The 22,763-nt window shown below is 48.0% G+C and overlaps 2 protein-coding genes across 2 annotated transcripts in view; both read left to right on the top strand.

Annotated features, from left to right (window-relative positions):
• mpped1 (metallophosphoesterase domain containing 1) overlaps positions 1-22,763 on the top strand; it is a gene marked incomplete at its 3' end in the record, with an annotated part of 147,663 nt that overhangs the window by 13,597 nt on the left and 111,303 nt on the right. The gene's annotated exons all lie outside the window — the stretch shown is intronic.
• scube1 (signal peptide, CUB domain, EGF-like 1) overlaps positions 16,901-22,763 on the top strand; it is a gene marked incomplete at both ends in the record, with an annotated part of 51,429 nt that continues 45,566 nt past the window's right edge. The window contains 2 exons of the mRNA XM_080022343.1: positions 16,901-17,024; positions 19,668-19,784. Of these exons, the coding sequence (XP_079878469.1) occupies positions 16,901-17,024; positions 19,668-19,784 (241 nt within the window). The remainder of the gene's footprint in view (positions 17,025-19,667; positions 19,785-22,763) is intronic.

The following is a 22,763-nucleotide window of genomic DNA, read 5'->3' as shown; positions in this document are numbered from 1 at the left end:
ACGTTTCTGCACGTGTGTGTGTGCACGTGTGTGTGCACGTGCGGTTTGAATACGTTTCTGCGCACGTGTGTGTGCACGCTTGGTTTGAATACGTTTCTGCACGCGTGTGTGCACGTGCAGTTTGAATACGTTTTTGCACGCGTGTGTGTGTGTGTGTGTGTGTGTGTGTGTGTGCACGCTTGGCTTTAATACGTTTCTGCGCGCGCGCGTGTGTGTGTGTGTGCACGCTTGGTTTGAATACGTTTTTGCACGCCTGTGTGTGCACGTGTGGTTTGAATACGTTTCTGTATGTGTGTGTGTGTGTGTGGTATTAGAAGGCAGATTGTTTGAGTGTTGAAGTGTGTATGGTGAGCGTCATTTAGCAGCTCATTTCTCTCCCCTCCCTCTCTCTCTCCCTCCCTCACCCTGGGGGAGGCGCAAATGAGCCAACAATTGTTTGTTCCATCATCGAGTGTTTCCACTTGGCCGGGGCGTCTGAGCCCTGCCCAGAACCGAACCTGGAGCACCGTCCTCCCCGGCCCGACCTCTGCGTTCCCGGCTAACGATCCCCGATCTGTCACCGTCCGAAAGCGGGCGGTGACCAAATGAGTCAGGTATGTCGGCTTGTTGGCCCAGACGAACGGTTGATTAATTCAATGATCTATTTCCAAACTCCATTTTGGAGAGAATCATTATTATTATACAAAAAAAAAGATAATTTTGACATTTGACCTGTGAAAGATTTGGATTTTTGTTTGCTCGTTGGCTGCGTTCACAGCGGCAACTGAACACTCGGGAAAAATAAATCGGATGTCGGCGACGAATCGGCGCCGGGGCGTTAAGACCTGCGGCGTAAACGTGTCCGAAGGACTCAACGATCTCCCTTTATTTAGAAAGAGGGAGGAGGAAGGGGAGGAGAAGGGGGAGGGAAAGGAGGGGGAGGGAGGAGGAGAGAAAGGTGGAGGAGGAGGAGAAGGGAGGAGCAGGTGGAGGAGGAGGAGAAGGGAGGAGCAGGAGGGGGAGGAGGAGGGGGAGGAGAAGGGAGGAGCGGGAGGAAGAGGGGCGGGGGAGGAGAGGGGGAGGAGGAAGAAAAGGAGGAGGAAGAGGAGGAGGGAGGAGGAAGGACGAGGAGGGGGAAGAGGAGGGAGGAGGGTGGGAAGAGGGGGCGGAGGAGGAAAAGGAGGAGGAGAGGAAGGAGGAGGAGGAAGAGGAGGAGGGAGGATCGGGAAAGGGAAGAGGGGGCCAAGGAGGGCAAGAGGGGGCGGAGGAGGAAAAGGAGGAAGAGGAGGAGGAAGAGGAGGGAGGAGGAGGGGGGGGGGGAGCGGGAGGAGGAAGAGGAGGAGGAGGAGGAGGAGGAGGAGGGGGGGGGGAGCGGGTGGAGGAAGAGGAGGAGGAAGAAAAGGAGGAGGAGGAGGAGGGGGGGGGGCAGGAAGAGGAAGAGGAGGAGGAGGAAGAGGAGGGAGGAGGAGGAGGAGGAGGAGGTGTTGGATGTGAATATACGGGGGTGTTTATTTTTTTGGGGGCGGTGTTCTTTTTCCCCCAAACACTACACAGGCTTTCCATCCTCATACACGTGACAGAGTTTTTACTTGCTTCTTTTTTTAGTTTATGGTTTATTTAACGGGGGCCGTGCACAATTAGGAGACTTGCAGCACAGTTAACTTTGATCTCATTTGCAACTGCGGGAAACAGAGCGACCAGACAAATAATGCAGAGCAACACGGCGGTAAGACAGCACACGGTAAACAACAACAACAACACCGGAGAACCCCGACATAACAATTCATTAAATATTTAAAACAAAAACAATATCTTTATTACAAGCACTGAAGTCGGTAATTAAGTGCGTGCTTGCATGTGTGTGTGTGTGTGTGTGTGTGTGTGTGTGTGTGTGTGTGTGTGTGTGTGTGTGTGTGTGTGTGTGTGTGTGTGTGTGTGTGTGTGTGTGTGTGTGTGTGTGTGTGTGTGTGTGCACGTGTGTGTGTGGATGGAGAGAGTAACAGAAAGGAGGCAACGTGGAACGTGGAACAGCACTTTCTGTTTTAAAGTCTTGGAGCAGAGTGTTCAGTGCATTTTCTTTTATTCTTTGTATTTTGAGGCCGGTGCTTGGTTTAAAGGGAAGTTGGACCTGGAACTGGACCTGGAACTGGTTTAAAACCCTGGAAGGTGTGAGTTCCCTTTTCAACAACCTTGAGTGCAGGAAGAGACGCTTTTTACATGTTGACACGAGTCACCATCCAAATGCAAATGTATTAATTCATAAAATGTATTTATTCATAAAATGTATTTATTCATAATTAAACGATCGTGTGGACTTTCTTCAATTCTGGATTCTTCTTCAACAGAAGACAGCAGTGACTAGAGACCTGACATTTAATGTTATTTTTTATTTTCTTTAAACAAAGTTAAAGATGGTTAAGTTCAGTAAAGTAAGGTATAAACTTACTATATATAGGTGGTATATTGGTATATTTTACCACAGCCAGGAAGCCACGGGGGAGCGGTTTAGCAGCGCTTTGGCCGAGCCCTGACCCAGCAGGACCCTTGGTCTGATGGTCTGGCATCCTTTAGGGGAGGAGGAGGAGGGAGGAGGAGGAAGGAGGCGCAGGATCTGTTATTATACATCACACGCATCTGAACACAATAAGAAGTTCTCAAAAATTGAAACAATTGCATTTGGTGGGATTTGTCCACGAGTAGCGGGAAGAAACTGTAATGGCGAGACCCACAGACCCCAGTCTGAGAAACACTGTGTGTGTGTGTGTGTGTGCGTGCGTGTGCGTGTGCGTGCGTGTGTGTTTGCGGTCGAGAGAGAACGGAGCGCAGGCGAGTGAATACCAGAGCCTTGTTGATTTGGTGCAGCTCGAGCCTCATCTGATCCCTCCGAGCCGACCGAGCGCTGGCCGCCCCAAACCCCTGCGGCTCGCTGCTGGACGCCAGCGCTGATTTATTAATTACACCTTTTGGACAAAGTGTCATTGGACGTCGTCCTCCCACGCAGCGCGAAAACAATACGCTCGTAAATTCTTCCTCTCCCCGGCTTTTTTTTTTTCCCCCTTCTCCCCCCCCCCACCCCCCACCCCCCCACCCGAAATTCCGGGCCAGCGCCGAGTTCGCAGTAAATTAGGAATGTTAAACAGCCGTTTGGTTTTGATGCGGCGCCCGGCGACCTGAGACACTCTGTTCCGCTAATTACGGAGCAGGCTCTGATGGCGTTCCCCGGGAGCGTCCAACACACACTCTAGGGAGCACTCTGCTGCCGTCGTCCAGAGTGGGACTTCCACTTCCTTCAAACAGTCCGGTGTGGCCTGGCGAGGAGCTCCGTCAGTGGGGACGTTTGTCCAGCCGGTATCCGTTTTGGGACTCTGTCAATCAATGTGGATGTGGACGTGCGCCACCTGAGCGGCAGCACGGTTCAACGTTGGCGTGGCGTTGGTTGAAGTGTTGAAGTTGAAGTTGAGGGTGGTTAAGTTTGTGTTTAAAATGGAAGTTGGTCGAGGTTAGGTTCAAACGTTAGCGCTGGGTAAGTTCAGGTATAAGCGGAGCTGGATGATAATGGTCGCCCGGTTGTCACGGGCAACCCTACCCGGGCCATTGTCTCTTCATTCTCTTCCTTATTTATTTTTTTTGTTTTAGGTTTTTAACTATGTATGTTGAGAAACTTCCAGGGATCCTGCAATCCTGCTCCTGAGGTTATGAACAATTTAGAATATTGAAATATGTATCATATACATACTTGTCTCAGTACTTCGTGCAATGACAATAAAGTTTAATCTAATCTTATATATACAGTATATGTGTGGATATAGGTACGTGTGTTTGTGTATATATATATATGTGTGTGTGTGTGTGTGTGTGTGTGTGTGTGTGTGTGTGTGTGTGTGTGTGTGTGTGTGTGTGTGTGTGTGTGTGTGTGTGTGTGTGTGTGTGTGTGTGTGTGTATGTGTGTGTATATATGTGTGTGTATATATACTGTATATATACTCAATTATAATACAATTTGGGAAACTATTTTGGCATCCAACATCTGAGGCATAGTTATCACCTTGGCAACCACTTCTAAAAGTCAGTGTTGGACCTTTATGGGGTTAGAAAGGGTTAAGTTTAGGTATAAGGTTAGTCTCTCTTAAAAGCTTAGGGTGCCTCAAGCCCCCAAATTCCCCCACTGTGGGGGTCTTGTGTGTGTGTGTGTGTGTGTGTGTGTGTGGGTGGGTGATTGTGTGTGTGGAAATAGATGAATAAACACACTGTGGAAGTTTATTTGGAGTTGTGAGTAAAGAGGAAGCAGATGGATTGAGACTGCCGATGTACATACACACACACACACACACACACAAATTCTCTCTCTCTCTCACACACACACACACATTCTCTCTCTCCCACACACACACGTACCTTTACTTACTGTGGTGATTAAGGAGTTGTAACATAAACAACAGCAGTGAAATCAGAGGTACAGGGAGTTTTTAAATGAGACCCCTGGCAACAGGAAGGACCCCCGGCCAGACCAGAGTCATCAAATGCAGATAAACGGCTGAGGATCAGCTGGGTCAGAGGAAGGACTTCACTAGTTCATCAGCCCTTCACACCTCAATATTAATAGCTCTAACGCGTTTTGTGAGTTCGCAGTGATAATTCAAAACTTATATACCTAGATGTTTCATATACATAAATAAAAATAAAGGACATTTAAAACATGTATACTTTTTTTTATTTATTTGGCTATTTCTGTTCCGTATTTTTGTTCCATTCTTATAAATGAATATTGCTGTATATTGAGGCAAACTTGTGTGGTTGTGTTATGATACACCGGTTGGATTTTTAGCTGGATTTATAGTGTATAGGCTTTTAATTATTATTATTTTATTCAACAATAACAGACTTCACTAACAGAACGAAACAAACACACAATAAAAACTTTTGAAAAACTTTTTTTAAATTCTCCCACGGGGAACAGGATGACACTGGATAGCAGTTTGAAAGCATTTATTCACGAAAAAGAAAAGTCAACAAAAATCAACATCATCATCATCTCCGTCATCTCACAAGTTTTTTTTTTTGTAATCGCCCCTCGTGTATATTTATTCCCATACGCGTGAAGAGAGGGCGTGGCCCCGCGTGGGAGATCCAGGGAAGTGATGAAGAAGGAACAGATGAAGGAGAAGGAGAAGCTCCGATCTGGTTCACTCACTCTCTCACTTTCCTTCCGTCGACCAAATCACAGTTGGCTTTGACTTCTTCCCAAATCAGGAGAGACGGGGTACACATTAGCCCCTGGGAAATCTCCCCCGGGTGTGTGTGTGTGTGGGTGTGGGCGTGGGCGTGGGCAGTGGCGGGGGAGATGGGTGAGTGTGTAAATGAGTTTAATTTTGCTTTGCGATGGAATGTCCCTTTGGAGTGTGATTTCCTAGAGTGTTCCCCAGAGACTAATCTCCAACTGGAGTGGCTGCTGTTTGACTTTTGTATTAAACCCCCCAAATACCCTGTGGCTAAACATCCTGGTGTTTAGAGGTCAAATCCTGGTGTGTGTGTGTGTGTGTGTGTGTGTGTGTGTGTGTGTGCGCTGCACAAATTTATATTTCAGATACACATTTGTTACGGGTGATCTAAGAGTAAACACACACACACACACATACCCCTCCTCCTCCTTCATCGTATAAATACTTTGTTTAAATTTATATGTATTTCGGCTTTCACAAACTCTTTCAGAAGGAGCTCTAATGACTTTTCGGGAACTCGCGCGCGTGCGCGCACACACACACACACACACACACACACACACACACACACACACACACACACACACACACACCGACACACACTCCCTTGCCCCCCTCCCTCTCTTGACCTCCCGTTCTTTCTCTTTCTCTCTTTTTCTTTCTTGTTTTATTTTTTTGTCATAACATTGACCTTTATTATAAAACAATACCCGCGTTTTGCAATAACCTTTTACTCAACGAGCGTGTTTTTGTTTGTTTGTGTGTGTGTGAGCTGTCGAGTGAACTTTTATCAAGTACTAATTTGTGACACACGTAAAGAGGGAAGTTTGTTATGCCATTATGTAATGCCTTGAATTATTACAAAAGTTATTACAAAAGTACATTTTTAAGTACTTTTATCATTATTCAAAGTTATGTCTGTCAACATGCACACACAAAATAATAAGAATAATAAGACATTTATTTATTTTTATATATATATATATATATATATATATATATATATATATATATGTATGTATGTATTTTTTTCTAAACTACATTGGTACATGCACAGCAGCCAGAAAATCGACACTTCTGAGAAGTCCGAGGCCTGGTCAAGGGTTTTCTTTCTTTCTTTTTCGAAAGAGATGCTCTCTCACTCGCTCGCCCTCGCTCTCTCTCTCTCTCTCTCTCTCTCTCTCACTCTCTCTCTCTCTCTCTCTCTCTCTCTCTCTCCCGCTCTCTCTCTCTCCTTCTGCTCCTTCACTCATTCGTATTTACCTCCTTGAGGAAGGTCCCTGCTTCTGTTTTATTTAAAGCTGCTTCTGCACTATTTTTAGTTCTGTTTGTCTTTGGCCAGTGGAAATGTTTCACACTACAGAGGAGAGGACTGTGTGTGTGTGTGTGTGTGTGTGTGTGTGTGTGTGTGTGTGTGTGTGTGTGTGTGTGTGTGTGTGTGTGTGTGTGTGTGTGTGTGTGTGTGTGTGTGTGTGTGTGTGTGTGTGTGCGCGCGCACGCTGTGTGTTCTGCAGCGATGTTTATGTCTCTGCATGTATATAAGTGTGTGTGTGTGTGTGTGTGTGTGTGTGTGTGTGAGATTTTGTGCATGTGTGTGTCCATGTGTGTGTCCGTATGTATGTATGTTTAAGTATATCTTGGGACATGAATTTGTGTCTGTGCTCAATTGTATGTGTATTGAAATTCACGTGTACACATATATGGTTGTGGGTGTGTGTGAGTGTGTGTGTGTGTGTGTGTGTGTGTGTGTACTAAATTACAAATTTCAATGACTGGGAACGCGGAGCACACACACACACACACACACACACACACACACAGCACCCACATTGCACACACAAAGACGAAAAGTAAATACACAGTAAATACACACTCACATATGCAAACAAACACGACACACACAAGCACACACACACACACGTTTACACACCAACACGAAGAGGCTATTTAAGCTGCTTTGAGTGTCTATAGGGTGTGTGTGTGTGTGTGTGTGTGTGTGTGTTCTCTCTGCCGTTTGGGGAGGTTTGTTGGAGAGGTCTCTGAGTTGCAGCTCATTGAAATTCACAGCTCTGCGTCTCGGAGGATCAGATCCACACAGAGAGGACGCTGCGCGGGTCATTTCAGAGGCTCCTGTGTCCGAGCCTGAGTTCCACCTTTTATGACTGATGTATAATATTTATCATTTAATTTGTTTTTTTTAGATTATAACGTTGTTTATCATTGGGTTGGGTGTGTACTGAGTCACGTTAACTGTTAGGTTTATTGTACATTTGCCAATTCCTTTCCATAAATTGACATTTAATTTTATTTTTATTTGTATCCCTTTATTATTTTTCTGCCTCTGTCTGAGCTGCAAGGGAGAAAAACTGTGTGTGTGCGTGGGCGTGCGTGCACGTGTCCTGCAACGTTGGCCTTCGTGTTTGTTCGCTTTACCGGCTTCAAACTACCGACCCGAACGGCGTCGGTGAAAACCCCGGTCTCCTTCATGTGCTATATTTCGGGAACGCTCCCCGGTCAGGTTGTGCAAAAATAAACCCGGGCCTCTCAACTGCTCGGTGCTGGATACAGAGATGACGTGCGGACCGGGAATCCTCCGTTCAGAGGTTTCTTTGTTCTGTCGCTCCTCGGCACTGCTGGACACCCGAGGAAAAAAACGGGATGAAATCCTCCGCGTTGGACCGCGTCCCGCCCACCCCCAGGAGCGGCGGCGGGCGGCTGCAGCGCCGCGCCCCGGGGCCCAACCCCGGCCCGGGGGGCACCGGCAGGAGCACCGACCCCCAACACACACGTGTTTTGATGGTGGGAGGAAGGCGGGGCGTCCGGGGGAAACGCCACGGCAACACGGGGAGAACATGCAAACTCCACACGGGGAGGACCTGGGACGGCCGGGATTCGGACCCAGGACCTTCTCGCTGTGACGGCGGCCGTGTGTTTCTCTATTCATTTATTTGTTTTTCATCTTTTCTCCCAGCCCTATAGGGTCCATTAAGGGCCCTAGAACCCGGCAGTACTTGATAGGGAGTAGACAAGTTTATTTGAGATTGGAAGAGAACATGCGTCCGTCTATGTGTGCGGACCGATTGGGGGGCGTTGCATTTTGGGAAACTTTTTTTAAATTATAATTTATTTTACACTTTTTTTTTTGGTGCATTCTGGGTAAATCCCAAATCTGTCTCCAACCAAACTTTTTAATTGAGAATTGGAACGCGCTACAAAATTGCTGACACCCCAGTTAGCTGGGGTGATATCCTCTCAATTTCTCTCTTTCTCGCTCGCTCTCTCTCCCCCTCACCCAACTCTCTCTCCCCCCTTTCTCTCTTTCCTCTTCCCCCTCCCTCCCCCCCCCTCTCTGTCCCCCTCTTACTCTCTCTCTTTCCTCTCCCCCCTCTCTGTCCCCCTCTTACTCTCTCTCCCCTCTCCTCTCTCTACCTCTCCCTCTCCCCCCCCTCTCTCCCCCTCTCACTCTCTCTCTCCCCCCTCTCTCGTTATCTCTCCTCTCTCCTCCCTCTCTCTCTCCCCCCTCTCTTTATCTCTCCCTCTCCCCCCCCCCTCTCTCCCCCTCTCACTCTCTCTCTCCCCCCTCTCTCGTTATCTCTCCTCTCTCCTCCCTCTCTCTCTCCCCCCTCTCTTTATCTCTCCCTCCCTCCTCCCTCTCTCACTCTCTCCCTCTTACGCTCTCTCTCCCCCTCTCACTCTCTCTCTCCCCCCTCTCTCTTTATCTCTCCCTCTCTCCTTCCTCTCGCTCTCTCTCGCTCTCTCTCTCTCTGTCCCCCCTCTCTCTACCCCGCCTCCCCTCTCTGTGACCGGTGCTCAGCATCACCTCATCTTTCATGAGCTTAACAGGAAACAGGGAGGAGAGGGTGGCTGTAAGCTACACCTCTGTCTCTCTCCGCTGTCTCCATCGCCCTCTCTCTCTCTCTCTCTCTCTCTCTCTCTCTCTCTCTGCCTTCCCTTCACTTCCCCGCCCTCTCTTTGACAACATTTTATTTTCCAACCTGTCTCCCCCACCTCTTCCCTTCCTCCGTCACTCCCTCTCTTTTGCTCTCCCTCTCTCTCTCTCTCTCTCTCTCTCTCTCTCTCTCTCTCTCTCTCTCTCTCTCTATTCTAATTCCCAGCCCTCCCCCACCCCCTTCTCTCTCTCTCTCTCTCGCTCTCTCTCTCTCTCTCTCTCTCTCTCTCTCTCTCTCTCTCTCTCCCTGTGGTTCAGCTGAGCGTTGTCATTCTTATCCAAAACAGGCGGCATGCGTCCACTCAGACATATTATTGTGACAAAAAAAGTGGGGGTTTTTTTTGTGGGGGGGGGGGGGGCGGGGGGGGGGGGGGTTTCTCACATCTCGCCAACTGTCAACCATTAAACGTTCCAGTGCATTTCATTTTGCACCGCAGAGCTGCAATTTGCCCAATTGGACCCGCCGCAAGCTGTCCTCCCACCGGGCAAAACTGCAAATCCGAGCCATTATAAGACGGAATATAATGTTTTCTAAGATGCAGCAATTTCTTTTTGGTTGGGTATGAAATATGTCTTGGCATTTCGGACGGAGGCACTTTGAAGCCCTCGCCCCCGTCCGACCGTATTGAAGCTTGCTCAGAAGGGAGCGGTGTAATTACAAGTCGATGGAGATGTGTGTGAGCGCTGCACGCTGTTCTAATAGGGCGCGTTCGGAGCCCTTCGGTGCAGAGTAAACGCTTTGGAACCCGTTTTGCAGCCTCTGCTCTTTACGGTTTGGACGCGTTGGAATTCCTGTTGCTGCGGAGTACTGAGATGACACCGGGATCACATCGAGGCCCTGTAGTCGCGCCGGGCCTACGCCGGGAAATTTTGTCTCTTTTTCCAGGACACAGACACAGCTTGCCCAGGACGCGGAAGCCGTGGCAAAGCTCTGCGTCGGGCGGGGATTTTTGGGATGGGAAATTGCACCCTTGACCAGCGTCAATGTGCTGCCGGCTGTGCTGACCTTTGAAGGGGCGGTCCGCTGGGGTGTCGGGAAAAAAACAACAACATACAACTCTGCGGTGCCAGGAAATACACGGAAATAAGAGTCGTAAACTGCGTCATTAGGGAACAAAAAAAATCTCTTTATGTTATTGTTGCTATCATTATTATTGTACTTATTCATTGTAATGCTGCTAGCACAGGATAAGAATAACAATATATTTTTTATTTGAAACATTTTTTCATTTAAACCATTTTTCTTTTTTTACTTGAATGATATACGTCTCAATGCGCTGGATGGAATGGAACAATGGAATGAACAAAAGACAAAAAAATATATGATTCGCAATCAAATGGATAAAAGAAAGTATTTTTTTTAGAAGCACAGCGTCTGGCACACTGTTCCGCACGGCGCTGCACTCCTCCGCTGTGCATTCCTTGGCTGCAGAAGTCGGGAGTATCATTATCATTACTATTATTATTATTATTGTGATTATAAATTATTTTGAAAGGCTTCGGTGACGTTCGAAACCGAAACCAGTTGGACGTGATGGAGCTGCGGATAATCGTTTCTAAAGTTTTTATTTTTGCATATTAATTGCAAAGCATCAAAGCTGCAGCTCTTTTGATTGGCCTTCCCTTTCACTTGGATTCAAGATTCATGAGGTTTATTTGTCATATACATATACCTACTTTCATACATATATGCAGTAAAATGTCTTTGCAACGCACCCGGAGATTTTGCACAATAGTTACTAAACCGAACATAATAGCTAACCTAATTCCTACCTAGCAACTAACTGCAACTAACTGATTCCTAAAACGTAATGCAGTTAGTGAATAGAACAATATATATAAAATAAAAATAAAATGAGTCTCAAAAAGATAATACAAAGTGGGGGAACAAAATAGAATTAAAGGGAATAGAGCAATGTATATGGAATAGCCTATTTGTATATACAGATATGTGCAGTAAAGTGCATGTGAGTAAAGTGTGTGTGGAGATACACAGTACAGTATTCAACAGTACGACACAGCAATACAGTAACACAGAACAGAACATCAATACAGCGCAGTATGCAGTAACCCAGAACAGTTATACAGTAACTTGCAGTACAGTCTGCTACATACAGTACAGTAAAGCAGTGGGGCCTGTGTGAGTGTCTCAGTGCTTTTTGTGAGGACCCCTGGTGAGTTCAGCGTCGACAGTCCTTATGGCTTGTGGGAAGAAACTCTGTCTCAGTCTCTCTGTCCTCGCCGTGTGGCTGCGGAGGCGCTTGCCCGACCGCAGCAGCTGGAACAGTCCGTTGTTGGGGTGGTGAGGATCCTTCATGATCCTGCGGGCTCCACTACTACACCTCCTGGTGTATACGTCCTGCAGGGACACAGTTCCAGTGAATGCACCACCCTCTGCAGGGCCCGCCTGTCCTCAACAGTGCAGTTCCCAAACCAGGCAGTGGTGTTGCCTGTCAGGATGCCCTCCACTGCTACAGAGTAGAAGGACTTGAGGGTCCTCACCGAGACCCTGAATTTCTTCAGCTACCTGAGGTGGTAAAGACGCTGCCTGGCCTTCCTCCCCAGAGTGTCTGTGTGTGTGTAGTCCATGTTAAGTCCTACCTCCAGGTACCTGAAGCTGCTCACTGATTCTATTCATGGTTCCTATTTTGCTTTGACACTTATTTCTCCACTGCGCTTCCTCTCTCTATTGTGTTGCAGGAGTGAAGCCTGGTCACGGATCCCTTTACCCAGAACTGTGTGTGTATCAGTTTGTGCGTGTGTGCGTGTGTGAGGTCTAAGCTTGACGTGGTTGCACAGAGCGCTCGGCATCAGACTGAACTTGTGTCCCATGAGCCCGTGGGGGTTCTGGGGGTCCGCCTGGTCTCTCGGTCTCCATCACGTCGGCCGTGTTGAGTGTGTGTGTGTGTGTGTGTGTGTGTGTGTGTGTGTGTGTGTGTGTGTGTGTGTGTGTGTGTGTGTGTGTGTGTGTGTGTGTGTGTGTTTGCTGTTTCATGCTCGACTGTGCTGAGCCCCGCGCTTCTCTCCGTCGGCTCCCGTCTTCCAGCGTTTATTTGACTTTGCCCAGGTTTAAATTGACTATAAATGGAGTTAGACTCGCTGCTTTCTTACGAATTCGCCTTGAGCCCGACTGTTTTTTTCCCGAAAATGTTGACGTTTCTCATCTCCCCCTCCCCAGTTTCATTACACTGACAGGTTTTTCGGGATTGGTACGAGCCGTATTGTTTTTGAGCGTTTCCACGAAGGAATAATTCTCGACATATTTCACGTTTAACAGAAGAGCACTGTCTGAGCCGGGGGAACGGGGGGGGCCGGGGGGGGCCTTGGCACCGGGTCGCGTCTGATGTTTTGTGAATCAGACCTGCGAACGCCGCGTCCCCCTCTGAATGCGCGGCTCCTTTAGAGCCCGGGCGCTGCTGGAATGGCCTTGTTTGGGCTGGGCGGCAAGGATGGAAGTGTTTGATTTTAGAAAGGAGCCTTTGTCTGCGCAGGGGACTCTTCAGGGGGAATGGCTCCTTAATGAGGCCCATCAAGGGCCCTCGGGCCCCAGGGAGAGGACATTACTCACTCAGGGGGTCAGGAGAGAGTGGAGTGTGTTCGGGGGGGGGGGGGCTGTGTTCTTTGAAGCCCATTTATTAAAGAAGTAGAAGGAATGTGACATCACAGCGATATGGTCCAAGTGGGAACTAATCGACGTCGTCACCTCGACTTACTTTCAAAAGCCGCTTCAAGTATTCGTTCATATTTTGTTTGAGATATTTCTTGTGTTTTAATGCTTGGTAATATATTGATGTAATATTGATACTACTTTTTTTTTATTATTATTATTTTTTTTATTTATTTATTAATTTTTATATATATATATATTTTTTTTTTCTTTATTCATTTTTTTTTATTATATATATTTTAATTTTTTTTATTTATGTTTTTAGACTTTTAAGGTTTTTTTGAGTAAAGTTATGCAGTTTTCTCAACTTCATGAACTTTTCTAGATGTTCTGGTCAACGCCTCTACCTGTTTACCATCCTCATAATATCCACATCACAAATGACTGGAGGAAAAGCCAAGCGGCTGCAGCTCCGTTGGCAGAGTGGTCGGCAACTGGAGGGTTGGTGGTTCGATCCCCGATCCTCCTGGCCAACTTGCTGAGGTGTCCTTAAGCACTGCACGCCAAGCAGCACCGGTGACTCCGCCCGACCACGCGGGGGTGCAGCTTATTTGATCGGCTGAGTGTAGTTTCTGTGCTGCGTGTGGCTCGAGCTCCGCCTGGGAGAGTGAAAATAAAAAAATTTAATAAATAAATCCTAACTATTACTTTTTTTTTAAATTAAATAACATTTTATTCATTTCTTTGTTTTCAGCTTTCACTCTTCACTCCCCTTTATATGTAAATATGTAGAAAGTTATATGCTAATAAGAATAATTTAATTAGAATTTAATTTTATATTCAATTTTATAGAGAGAATAGTGGTCATAACCTAATTATTATTAAATTATTAAATTATTAAAACATTTTTTTTTTACACAATGTCCATTTTTTAAAACTGTGTGAAAAGCATTTTATTATGTTAATTTGTATCATCTCACAATCAGCTGTTAACTAAAAACCTTCATAAATAAGCAGACTTTGACTGATTGAGACCTGATTTGTACATTTTAGATTTTCGTCACGGCTCTACGGCCTCTCCGATTCTGGCTCCCTCGGCCTCTTGGCTTCCTCCTCCGCCCTCCAGCCTCCACCTCTGTCTGGGCTGCGTCCACCTCCCCGCACACCTCTCCATCTCCTCACCGGGAGCTCGTGCGTGTTGGCGCCGCACAGCACCCTTGAAAGAAGAGACAGCAAGCGATGACGATAGAATTACGGGATCACCCTTACAAGTTTAGACTTTTAATTGTTTACACATTTGTTTGCGGTATTGGTTCAAGCAGATATTGATACGGAGAGAGCACCCATCTGGCTTATTGCTTGGAAGACGAGTGATAATTAATGGGTGAACTGGTTGTTTCTCCATTGCTGCCGCATCAAGCCTTCCTTTTTCTTCAAAACGGACGGAATACACCAATGCACACAAAGTTGGGTTGAAGAGGGGTGGGGTCCTCCTACGCTCTGGTGTTGTGGTCTCGGGTGGGGCGGGAGGTGGTGCATCTCTACTGATCCTTGGACGTGTCATCGGCCCATCATCCCCACTTTCTGCCTGTTTATGCCGCTGACGTGGAAGATACAGGCTTTAATTAACTCACGAAGGCGTGGAGAGAAACATCGAGGAAATCCTCCGAGATCCTCCCTGTCCTCAACACGAATCCTATTTTAATAATGGCGGCTGTACCTTCCTTTCCTCTTCATGAGAGCCGGGCGGTCATCCCCCTCCTCCTCTGACTGCAGATCCGATCGGACGACAGCCGTCGGCCGCTCTCGTGGCGCCTCGCGGTAAATGTCTGGGGGGTAACGTTTGTGTGTTTACAGATACCAAGATTCAAGATTCAAGATTCAAGATTTTTATTTGTCACATACATATACATACTTCCATACATATATGCAGTGAAATGTAATGCAACGCACCCGGTGATAGCACACAATAAGTCCTAGGAAAAAGTACAAAAATAAAATAAAATAAAAAGTAGAAAATTCCTTTCTAATAGACCGACTAACTGACTCCTAAAACGTAATACAGTAAGTGGAATACTTATAGAATAAGATAAAAAATATATAGAATAAAATACAATAAAAAATAAATTGAAATAAAATGGAATAGGTTGAAGGAATATGGCTATGTATATACAGATATGTGCATTTAAAGTGGCATGTGAATTAAAGTGGCATGTGAATGTGAATAGTGTGAGGTAGTGTTTGGGATAATACAGCACAGTATACAACAGTACGGTGCAGCAATACGGCATCACGAACAACCCTGAACAGTGATACAGTATGCGGTACAGTATGCTACATACAGTACAGTAGGTAGTGGAGCCTAGTGCATGGCTCAGTTAGGACCCCTGGTGAGGTCAGCGTTGACAGTTCTGATGGCTTGAGGGAAGAAACTCCGTCTCAGTCTCTCTGTTCTCGCTGCGTGACTGCGGAGGCGCTTGCCTGACCGCAGCAGCTGAAACAGTCCGTTGTTGGGGTGATGAGGATCCTTCATGATCCTACGGGCTCTGCTACTACACCTCCTGGTGTATAACTCCTGCAAGGGGGGGAGGGTAGTTCCAGTGGTACGTTCAGCTGAACGCAACACCCTCTGCAGGGCCCGCCTGTCCTGGGCAGTACAGTTCCCAAACCAGGCAGTGATGTTGCCTGTCAGGATGCTCTCCACTGCTCCAGAGTAGAAGGACTTGAGGATCCTCACCGACGGTTCTCTTGAGAGAAAAAGAAAAAGAAAAAAGATAGAGATGACTCAACCGACACATGAGAAGGCCAGCAGACCTGCCTTGCACCTGACGAGAACGTCATCAGGTCCATGGGGCTGGACGCTCTCCTGTCTCTCAACTGCCGTCCTGCGGCGTTGCATGGAAGCATGGAGGGGCCAGCAGCACCTTCCGTTATATGGCCCCTCGATGCAGCAGCAATCTGGGTCTCCTTGGTGCCATTGGAAATTAAGTCTACAATGAGGAAAAATTGAGTGTAGAATTTGGAGAAAGCTACGCGTTAGATTGCAATGTACTAACATTCAGTGTTTATACAGATTTGGATTTTTATGGAGAATTGTATATTCACGTCTATAGAGATATGATGTAGTGTAATGTTAAAAAAAAACTTGACACAAATGTTCACTTGTCCATTCCATTTATTTTAAAACTCACTTCATAAAATGCAGTTAATGTTGACAATCTATGTTGGAATGTTGTGTATATTCCAGCTGTGTACCTCGACCCCAATGCAGAAGAGGCGCGCCTCTTCTGCATTGGGAGAAAGCGAGAAAGCGAGAAAATGTCTGACGGAAGAAACATCCTGACGATTTCCTTGGGGAGTCAAGTGAACTCATTGTAGACATCATACGGACCCACCTTCATCAAAATCATAGTTCTAACCAGAACCTCTGCCGCCTTTACATTTTAATGCGATTGCCGCCACTGGAAACCTTGATGCAGAATTTGGAGAGATCCATTTCCTTCCACTCAGTGACATGGGCATGGTATAGGACCGCCCTTGTGAATTCTGTTTTTCAGTTTGGGGTGGGACGGTACTTCATTATAACTATCAGACGTCAAATGTTCAAATACTCTACAGCGGAAATGATCGATTGTGTGTTTGACGATGTGGCAGGTAGCAACAGTAGCCAGGGTAGGATTTGGTCAGTCACCAGGGCGGGGCGCCCGTCGCGCGCCATTTTGGGTAAGGGTTAGGGTTAGGGTTTAAACGACGTGAGACATTCCGATTCGACTGACAAAGAGTACAGCCCTCGTAAAAAGAGTTGATTCAATTTCAATGAGTCGTATTTTGTGTGAGCGCACAAGGTGAGGATGGATACCTGTGCTCTATGCTGAGGTTTCAGCCTTTTTTTAATCAATCATGTTGCTCCTGCCTTAACCTGCTCATTTCCGTGTGTGTGTGTGTGTGTGTGTGTGTGTGTGTGTGTGTGTGTGTGAGTGTGAGTGTGCGTGCGTGCGTGTGTGTGTGTTGCCTCGGATACACTTTGTCTCCCAGCAATCCCAAACAAAATCAAGCACAAACAAACAGCAATAGTCAATGTACTTCAAGTAATGGTCAATGCTCTCTCTCTCTCTCTCTCTCTCACTCTCTCTCTCTGCAGACGGGATGAATTGCATGAACAAGGAGCACGGCTGTGCCCACATCTGCCGGGAGGCTCCAGGAAAAGGGGGCGTGTCCTGTGAATGCCGCCCGGGGTTCGAGTTGGCCAAGAACCAGAAAGACTGTACATGTAGGTACCGATGACCCCAGCGTGACCCCTGGGATCTGCAGCCATGCTCGTGCGCACGCGCGCACACACACTTGCACACACACGTACACACACACACACACACACACACACACACACACACACACACACACACACACACACACAAGGGATGCAACGGTACAGTGGGCCGATGTTTGGTATGTATCACTTTTTTTGTGCCACGGTAATTGTACGGTTTCGGTGTCTTCATATTTGCGGGTATGACTATTGGGGGAGGGCGAAGGCGGGGGTTCATGTGATTGCAGGGGCGGTGTCCATGATAGTGGGGGGCGGGTCCATGATGAGTGAGGAAGGAGAGGAGAGGGAAGGGGAGCGCCCGGTGCGAGTGGAAGCGAGAGTGTCTGAAGAGAAGTTCCTAATAAAAAGGGGCATGGCCATCCCAGGGGGCTCTTTTCCGCCTGGACACCCCAACCCCGGGGAAGTTGTACTTTAGGGCTGTAACCGACTCAGACTTTTGGCCGGTGGAGCCGCAACAGCGGATTCGATAGGAAGCAGCACTCACTGCGCGCTGCGCCGCGCCCGTTCACTGCGCCAACGCGTCCGGTGGACTTGTACAAGGACATCCTAATAGAGCAGTTCATGTGTGCGTAGTGAACCGTAGGGGGCGTAGCGAACGGTTCGATAACATAGCGTGTCCCGTTGCATTGCTCACACACACACACACACACACACACACACACACACACATACATACACACACTAGGGGGTTAAAAGTGAAGTTCCTCTCATCTTAGATTGGAGACTCATGAGCCACTATATCCGTGACCTAGTTAGTACCACGCTCATGTGTCCTCCCTATGTTTCTGAAATCAAATCATTACATTTACATTTATTTACCCAGCGTTTGCCTTCACATAACGTCAGATCAACAAAACAAATGGTCCTGGAGTTATTAGAGTTAGATTCCTCGTCCAGCTCTTCGCTGTACAGAACTGATGGGCAAGGTGGCCGGAGCGGCGTGTGACCGTGTCTTCACCTTGCGAGGGAACTATGTGTTTGGATCCCGCCGTCGTCGCCGGGGCTTCGGCAGAGTTTTCACACGGCGTGGCTCTGAAATCACGGTTGTTCGCCGTTGGATTTACAGCCCGCGTCTCCCAGCGTTGAAGTCAAACTGGCTATTGTTGCGACGGAGGAGCGGGGAGAAACAGGCGTTCCAGCAAACCAGGAAAATTCCAGAAGCCCTTCGGCGATGAAATATCGGACTGGATATTTAACACCGAAATCGTCGGGCGGCGCAGACTTGTTTTCCAGCGCCGAAGGATTCAGGATTGGGGCGGCGGCAGGGGAGACTTTAACTTCCCACACCGAGCGCCTGCGGTCATGGAATTTAAAAGCTTTGGAGTTTAAGTGGGAAAAAATTAAGCTTTCGGTTACACTTTTGTTTGGCAACACACACCGCGTTCTCCTCAGACGGGCGGGCGAGAGAGAGAGAGAGAGAGAGAGAGAGAGAGAGAGAGAGAGAGGGGCGTGAGAATGTAAGATCCTCAGAAGCGCTCCAACCTTTCCCGACTCCGGAGGAAGAATCTGTTAAAACCAGGTCTGCAGTAATATATTTCATTGGCGCCGCGGGAGCGAGTGCCGCGCCGGCTCGCTGAGCGTCACGACGCAGCGCAGCAGTAAAAACCCGCGATGAAAGACATACTGGTTATGGCTGGTTTAATACCCCCCCCCCCCCCCCCCCACACACACACACACACACACACACACACACACCCACCTCTCTCTTTTTCCTGTCTTTTTCTTTTATTTTCCTGCCCCCCACCCCCCACCATGCATCTTTCCCTCCAGTTCAGTGGTTCCCAATGTAGGGCGCCAGATCCCCAAAGGGGGTCGCCGCGCATCGCGGGAGGTTGGTGGTCTCAAAGCCTCGGACGATTTGAGGCATATGTTAAATATCGGCTCAGAAATCCACGTCAGAAAAATCCATGACTGCATGTTTTAATGTGTGCCCCGAAAAACACCCAAAAAAAGAACCAATTTCAGTGCCGTGTCTCACGCCTTCATTTCCCCTCGGGCATCAATAAAGTATCTGTCTGTCTATCTGTCTGTAAATCTATCCATCTGTCTGTCCGTCCGTCTGTCTACCTGTCTACCTATCTCCGTTTTCACACGGTACTAAAACCAGCTAAAAATAGGCGATTGACACCTTTCCCATTGCCAGAAGAAATGCCGTTTTCCCGGTGCGTCGGGTTCGTCCTCACAGACACGTCGTGGAATGGGCGTGTCATGGTGCGTGTCATGGTGCCAGCGTGATCGGGAACAAAACAGCAGTGGAGACAGAAACTCAAACAGACAACGTCAGCGTCAAACTGGAAAACTTGGAATAAAAAAAAAGTATTTTGAGCCGTTCAAAAGAATCGGATCGTTCGTGAATGACCAAACACTACGGTAGAAGCAGAGCGGCGCCCCGGCAGCACGGGTACCACTATCCCTCTCTTCACGAGTGTTCATCCGTTGATCCGTACGCGACCTTTTGTGAAATCCCCTGAAAATACAGAAAACACTCGTTTGTTCCTATCGACACTTGTGCATCACACACACACACTGTGCGCGCACGTGGCGTCCCCACCGTCCGCCCCTTAACGGTCGCCCCTGTGTTGCCAGTGACGTGTAACTATGGAAACGGCGGCTGCCAGCACACGTGCGACGACACCGATTCCGGGCCGGTGTGCGGCTGCCACCAGAAGTACGCGCTGCACTCCGACAGCAAGACCTGCATCGGTGAGTGAGCACTGAGGCCGCCGCGCGCGCACACACACACACACACACACACACACATACACACACACACACCCACACACACACACACACACTACTCTCGTGTCAAATCGATCAGTTTGTGACTCCCTACTACTTGTTTGCATTGATCATAAGTGTTTGTATTGATACACTGTTACACGGTCATTTTATACATGCACTCACACTCTGACTGACAAATGCACGTGTCGGCACACACACACACACACACACACACACACACATGTCCATCCATACACAGCTATAGCAGAGGGTAGCGCAAATTTAGCAACCTCAGGCAGGCTTGGGAAGTAGGGAAGATGTCCAAACTGTGTTCTGGCGTTCTCCCTATTAAAAGCAAATAAAGACATTTCCAACAGACGACTCTTACTGTAGATTTATTTCAAATGACCTTTATTTATTTAGCATCTTTTGAGTTTGGGTGTCTGGGCTCTACTGCTTATCACTCCAGACAAGGTGGACAGCAAACACAGGCATCCTTAGTGAGCTGGATATAGGAGTGATGGGGTTGAATCCCCCCCGCTGGCCCAACAGGTGGATGCAGGGGAGGTGGAGGGAGCGCCGCAATGCAGGGAGGGCAGGAGGGACTGGCTGCTTAAATAGGCCCCGCCAAATAAGGGCGTGGAAGCGCGTGGCATGGTCGAGTTGTCTGGCGGAACTAGCACCGCAAACGACGCCTCCATAAAATTTTTTTTTAAAAACAATAAATAAAATTGCGATAAAAAAAAAAAAAAAAAAAAGGCCAAAGCTTCAAATAAAGCCCAAAACGATGTCGCATCAGTCTTAGAATGGCAATCTCTCATCAAAGCCTTTATTCGATAAAATGCTACGGTTTGAGGACAAAAACGTCGAAAAACGTCATAAGTCGCCCTCATAAGTCAGCGATGGGGACTCACTTCACATTTACGTTTTGTGTTTTTATTCATGGCTTCCACACTGCTCATATGCAGATGAAGCAGACGTGGCTTCTTTCCTTTGTTTGCCGAAACGGTTTCACGGCGTAAATTGAATATCGATGCGTCAAAGCTACAAAGCTTTGTTAACTTATTAACCCTCCTGCTTGGCGCCAGACTCGGCCCTGTGTGCCTTCCCTGGTTAGTTGCTGCCAAATCTGCCCGCCATATTAGGAGAGAGAGAGAGAGAGAGAGAGAGAGGGTTCCTGGAGCCTGCGGGAGGAAGCCGGGGCGGAGGCAGTGATATATCACCTCCATCGCTTTTCCCCGCCGAGCGCCAAAACCCGGTCGAGAACGCCGAGGAGCCAAACATAGCAGGGTGAAAACCGCCGTTTTTATGTCAAATGTGGCGCTCTGCTCTGCTGAGCGTCGAGATGCAGATTATTTAATATCTCTGGTCGATGCATTTACGCCGAGGCGCCCGGCGGGAGGCGCGCTCTGTGTGTCCCCAGCTTCAGATCAATGGTTTATTTGAGGAGGTGCTTCGCAGGGCGATCGAAAACCAGGGACGGCACTGAGAACGCACCGATCGGCATGCAAGCAGCTGTTGGTGATGTCGTTGTGGAGTCGTCGGAGGGACTTCACACTCTGTTTGCGATGCCCGCGCCCTTTTAGGTTTTTCCTCGTTTTTTTTTTGTTTTGTTTTGGGGTTTTTTACCAAACACCACAGGGGGCAGCGTCTCCAGTTCAACCAAACAGTCAGTTGGAGAGCCTGGTGCTCCATGTTCACCAGGGTGTCAAATGGAATGAATTCATTTTCACAATTGGGAGAGCGCAGTGTTGGACGGATCCATTACTTAAGGTGTCTAATTCATTCCACACACACACACACACACACACACACACACACACACACATTCACACGAGAAAGGGTTATAACGTTAAGCCTTCTTGTTTGTGATGTTTATCCATTATATCTGTTTTGTTGTCAACCGAAGTGAAAAGCGTCTTTTTCTTGTGCACGCACACACACACACACACACACACACACACACACACACACACACACACACTTTATTTCCTATGTGCAGTGATCCTTATTGTGTTTGAACACTGGAAACATTTCAATCTCTCTCTCTCTCTCATCTCTTCCATCTGCTGAGTTGAGGTTTTTGTGTGGATAATGTTTTCCTTTCCAGCTGTACCTGCCTCCAACCCCCCCCCCCACCCCCACCAGCCTCCTAGCCTTCACCCCAAACCCCTCCTCCTCCTCCTCCTCCTCCTCCTCCACCTCCACCTCCGCCCTTCCAACAGAGGAGCAGCCGATCGCGTCTCTCCGACCAAAAGGGCTGCGACGGGGACGCAGCGTAACGGATGAGGTCAAGCGGGAAAACCCTCCTTTACCTCCTTTACCTCCTCCTCTTCCTTCTTCTACGTCCTCTCTCTCTCTCTCTCTCTCTCTCTCTTCTCACTCGATCGCTCATGCTCCTCTTCTACTTGATGCGTGAGAACGGACCGCCGTGTCTGGGGTCCGATCCTACCAGCTGCTTTGTGGGCCCATTTCTGACCCCCTCCCTCCCTCCCTCCCTCCGTCTGTTCTGTGGTGCGCTCCCTCCTTCCTCCTCCCTCCCCTCCCCTCCCTCGCCTCTCCTCTTCCTCCTCCTCTCTTCCTCTTCCTCCACTTCCTGCCTTCTGGTGATAGGAACTGATTGCCTGTCTTGTCTGAGCATCCTTGTTGAAACGCCGGGCGTTGGAATTCAGGGTGAATCCTAAATGGAGGGAAGAAAAAAAAAAAAAAAAAAGAGGAAAGACGGAAATGAAAAAATAAAAATAAAAAAGCAAAGAGGAACCAAAACCCCTAAAAAACATAAACCCCACCTACCAACTCTGGGTCTGGGGGGTGGGGGCGGGGGGGAGGGTGACGCCGTGCTCTAGCAGAACATCTCAATTGCAGCCTGATCTTACCGAACTAAACTCAACAACGAAACCAGACCAAGCCCTCTAAACCCCCACCCCCACCCACCCACCCCCATCCCCCAAAAAAACGAGC

Source organism: Zeus faber (genome assembly GCF_960531495.2).
Source record: "Zeus faber genome assembly, chromosome: 21".
NCBI lineage: Eukaryota > Metazoa > Chordata > Actinopteri > Zeiformes > Zeidae > Zeus > Zeus faber.
Note: the sequence above shows the minus strand (reverse complement) of the source record. Positions and strands in the feature narration are given on the sequence as shown.